Genomic DNA, 4,995 nt, shown 5'->3' on the forward strand with positions numbered 1-4,995 from the left:
GATGAAGAGCTGCACCAGTAATATTCACTACACACTCTGTAGAAAATGAACTATATAACTTGTGGGTGGGGACAGGTGAGAAGACCTAGAAAGAGAGAGGGAACGAGTGACATCCAAAAAGGAAAGTGCTCATTACCTGACTTATGTCACTGTTACCTCTCTGTACCTCACTTTTATGCTAGTAATAATTAACAAAGCACAGATGTTATTATGTCATCCTCTCTAGTTTTCCCCATCCTATTGTCTTGTCCTCTGAGAAATGGTGGATTCAGAGGTCCCTCTGCTTTCCTCCATAGAGGTGTGTTGAACAGGGGTACAGAATGGAGCTTTCTGTCCAGACACAGGTCACTGTCATTCCTCAAGTCTATACAAGCCTGTCTCACCCTCCAGTGTGGTCCTGGCACCTTAAAGTAAAGGAGAAGTGTGTTTTAAGTTCTCTTCTTTCTTCAACTTTGGGAAGCGAGGAGAAGGCAAGGGTGGGGAGGGAGGTACCCTGAGGAATCTGATCTGAACCAACTGTAGATGGCACCAGCCTGAGGTCTTTAGAGAGGCTTGTGTGCACCAGTGGTGGAGAGGAGGCAGGGAGAGGCTTCTCCAGAGAAAGGACCTATGCTGAGGACAGACTTCAGCAGGGAAAGCACTTTCCAGAGACTTCCATCCTGAAGACTCTCGGGGGCTCTTTCATGAATAACTGTGAACGTGTGTAGATGGGCATGCTGCGGTACGGGACGCCTACCGAAGCCTCTGCTTATGCAGAATAACAACACAGAGCTTTCATGCTTGCAGTTAGTTTATTGGGATGAGATTGTTTCAACAGGGCTGGGAAGGTGGCTCAGTGGCAGAGCGCTTGCCTTGAGCTGAAGAGCTGAGGGATAGCGCCCAGGCCCAGAGTTCAGACCCCACAACCAGACCCCCCCCCAAAAAAAGAAAATGTTTCAACAATTGTCTTGCATCTCCTGTACAATAGGACAGAAATAAGGGGGGAAATCTAGGTTTTATAGCATCAGCAGTTGGTGTTTGAGCACACTGCAAAGTCCACTGGGTCAGGGATCTTGTGGAAGGTTAAAAGCAGCACATTTCGCGTTGTATATCGTATTCTGGAAAACAGAAAGGGGCCATCATTTGCATGTTCAACTCTGTCCTGCAGAGTCAAGTATTTAAACCTAAAACCACTCTTTTTTTTTTTTATTGGTCCGTCGCGGGACTTGAATTCTAGGCGTGGGCACCGTCCCTGCGCTCTTTAGCTCAAGGTGAGCGCTCTACTGCTTGAGCCACAGCACCAATTCTGGTTTTCTAGTGGTTTATTGGAGATAAAGAGTCTCACGGAGTTTCCTGCCTGGGCTGGCTTTGAACCGCCATCCTCAGATCTCAGCCTCCTAAGTAACTAGGATTACAGAGGTGAGCCACCATCCAGCTAAAACCACTCGTGTGTGTGTGTGTGTGTGTGTGTGTGTGTGTGTGTGTGTGTATTTTCTTCAGCTCTAATAAGTAGTATCCAAGGTGTTTTAGAAGCAAAATCAGATTATATGCTCAGATTATTTACTGCTCAGGAAATAGTTCTTGTTGCCAAAGGAGTGCCATTCTTTCTACAAGTCCTAATGGTACATTGGATTCATGTTTCCCTAAGCTGGCTCATGTTTGAATTACTTACTTGTAGAGATGCCACAGATATGATTTGCTGAGAACCCAGCGCTTTGAACTCTTTGTATACCACTCTTTTACCACAGGACTGCTAAAAGTCCTGCTCAACTGGAAGAGTTTTTAACCATTTTCACGTACTGAGTGTAAGGTCTTGAAAATGAGCTTGAAGCCAGCCGGGCGGGAAAGTTCATGAGAAAAACCAGAGGTGGAGCTTGTCAGTCAAATGTTAGAGCACTAGCCTTGAGCAGAAAAGCTCAGGGACAACACCTAGGCCCTGACTTCAAGCCCTAGAACTAGCACACATGCACACACACTCACACAGAGAGCCAAACAAGCAGAAATTCCACTCATAATGATATATTTTAAAAGAATGCGCGTACTCTTGATGTGGAAAAAATAACTTGTATTGTCAAAACTCATAGAATTTACAAACTGTCTAGGACATGATAATGACAATGTGCCCGTGAAAGTTAATATGTGTTTGTAACTCTAACTAAGTATCATTATTCCACAATACTATGAATAATCACCTAATCTCAGTTAAAGAAAAAAAGTGAGAGAATGGATGGATTTAAAGAGACAGGTGACAATGTTGTCAGACACTTTGTACTCATATACTGTTTTGTAGAATGGGAACTTTTTTATACAACTACTTAAAGACCATTTAAAAAATAAAAGAATGAAGGTTAAAAAAAAAAGAGTTTGCATACCAATTTGTTTGACATTGACAAACACAACCTCTGAATTTTCTGGGTTCCTTATGATAGAAAGTACCAGAGAAAAAAAACAAACTCACCATCATCACTTTCACATTGGCCAGAGTTTCAGTGGACTGCCTGAGAAAACATTGTTTCAGTTTTGCCATCGATGTCATAGGGGAATTCAGAAGGTAAGAATTCATCATTTCCTCGTACTCACTCACAGACACTTCTGGATTCATTACTGCATCCATCAAATCTTCCAGCTCTTGACAACCTGAGCCTGGGAAAACACAGAAGAACAGGGGCTCAGAGCCAGGCATACAAACCCATTTCCGGTGCTTTTTAGGTCGATGATGACAATCATCATAGGTCTCCATAGAGACACCAGTTCAGAAAGGAGTTAAACATGGAAGGGGAACAGAGGGATTGGGACAGTGTCCAACTTTCTTAGGTCCAGCACAGAAAATTCATGCTCTTGGTGTCCTTTAAGTCCTATTCGATTTTGCCCAATTACACAACGCCAAAGAAGATAAATGCTATGGAACATTGGCTAACAAAACCCTCGAGAAATGAGATGAACTGACTTGGTGTCCAGTTAAACAAGACTGAGTCTTCTTGTGTTCAAGGGCATGCCATGTGTCATTGCTATCATTGAGAATGTGATTGGGATTTCTAAATATTCTTGAAATACTGAGTGTTACTTACTTTCCACTAGCTTTTTGAAAGTCAAAATATAGCCTGTATCAACTGGCAATGAAAAACTGAACCTTATGTGTAGGCCTGAGGGTGAACACAGGCTTTTCCTAAGAGAATCTATATAGTCTGAAGAGTCAGTCCCAGGACAAAGCATACAAGTCTCTCTAAAGAGCAAATTGAAAAGAAAGATGAAAGGAGTGCTGGACTGGTTCAAGTAGTAGAAGGATTTTCTAATAAAGGCCCTGAAGTCAATCCTTGATGCTACCAAACACTATTTAACCAAGTAAAAAACTCCTTGTAGTTGAAGTGACCGTATGTGATCAATCTGTGGTGAAAGAACGCAGATGCTGGGTGGGAATGAGCTGGGTTTATCCTTGCCTACATCAGTTATTATGTAGTTCATGCACACCTTGTCTCTTTACCAATGGGCACCAACTTGGGAACAATTGCAGAAGGCAATCAAACAAGCGTCATAAGCTGTGCATATAACATGACCCTGTCGGTCCACGCTGACCATCTCTGCCTGACAGCATTTTGCTGTATTAGTGCAGTGAGAGGACTGTGGAGGACATGGATTCTCCTCTGGTCAGCATTGAACATGGAGGTATTTGAAGCTAAATGCCTCTTGGGGGTTCTCAGATCAAACCCACAAACATATACCATGTGAGGTGAAACTGTTTAATGATCGGTCTTAGCTACAGCCTGCACATTGTTTCTGGGAGGTTTCTCATTTCCTGTCCATATTTAAAGAGACTCACAAGGCTCTCAGAAATCCATCTGCGTCTGTCTCCAGCATCAGCATTCATTCTTCCACCAATCCCACCAAATATCTAACTCTATTACTCAATCCTCATTTCATGAACCACCTCATGTCATGGCATAATGCCCTGTGAAGACATGAGACACTGTCTAGAAGGTCAAAGGCAGGAAAAATATCCGCCAGACTTCTGCCTCTCTGAAGATCTGGATTAATGGTATTTTTATTTAAAAAAATGTCACCCAGCCCCATTGTACTTCATTAAGCCTGGAGTGGGGGGTGGGGAATAGACATGTTCCCTAAGGGCTCAGGTAACAACCTGTGGTCCCAAAGAAGCCTTTCCTGCAGAGAACTCACCAGCATGGCAGCACAGGGGGATGGCAGCAAGCATGAAGACCACCAACAGCTTCATGGTGAGGTGCTTGTGGCTGGCTCTTGCCTTGGATGTGAACAGAATCACGGAATTGTCTCGGGAGCTGAGCACCCAGCACTCCTCTATTTATCCCTCAGATCCTGCTGTTGATCCCTCCCAGCAAAGGAGAGTATGGGCCACAGGATTGGCCTGGCATCAGTACAGGAAACAACAGGAAGATGCCATCAGATCCCAGGGATTGGCTGGAAACCTGGACCGTTGGGGAAATCCAATCATGGCACCTGGCCACTGCCACACTGCTCACAAGTGCCTCCAAGCTACGATGCAGCGCTCACACAAGGGGTCTGTGCGGGCATGTTTGCTACGTTTACCGTTGTGATGGTCTGTTATCACCATCTTGTTTTCTTCATCCTATTCTTCTACTTCACCTTCCTCCTGATTCTGATCCTTGTACTTTTATGGAAATTCTCCTTGCCTTCTTGGTTTTATTCCCTTGTGTTTCAAGGTAAAGGGATTCATGCTCATTTCATGTCGTGTGTGGCTGAAAAGCTTGGCTGCACCACAACCTCGTAGAGCAGAGGAGGTGACACTTCTTCCTCTTGGTGCTTGCATTTGGGGAGAGTTCACTCTTGACCTTTAGTTCGGACATGTTAAAAGCACAATTCCACGTAGTGAAGTTGACTAGCTTGTTCATGAATCTGTGACTGATATCCTATGTCTTCGTAGATCTCAGGGATTTCCTTCCATGGATGCAAATGGTATTCGTGTGAATTTATAAGAATTCCTTAATGCTGAGGGTTAGAAAGATCAAATATTGATGAATTGGG

General features: G+C 43.9%; 1 protein-coding gene across 1 annotated transcript; it reads right to left on the reverse strand.

Annotated features, from left to right (window-relative positions):
- Positions 1-1,028: 1,028 nt before the first annotated feature.
- LOC138818125 (mammaglobin-A-like) lies at positions 1,029-4,222 on the reverse strand. The gene is made up of 3 exons (XM_070009041.1): positions 4,153-4,222; positions 2,438-2,622; positions 1,029-1,097 (listed from the first exon to the last, which is right to left on the reverse strand). The coding sequence occupies exons 1-3, from the start codon at positions 4,205-4,207 to the stop codon at positions 1,044-1,046; spliced, it is 294 nt and encodes a 97-aa protein (XP_069865142.1). The 5' UTR covers positions 4,208-4,222; the 3' UTR covers positions 1,029-1,043.
- Positions 4,223-4,995: the final 773 nt, after the last annotated feature.

This window comes from Dipodomys merriami, unplaced genomic scaffold (assembly GCF_024711535.1).
Source record: "Dipodomys merriami isolate MVZ:Mamm:240054 unplaced genomic scaffold, mDipMer1.0.p SCAF_712, whole genome shotgun sequence".
Lineage (NCBI taxonomy): Eukaryota > Metazoa > Chordata > Mammalia > Rodentia > Heteromyidae > Dipodomys > Dipodomys merriami.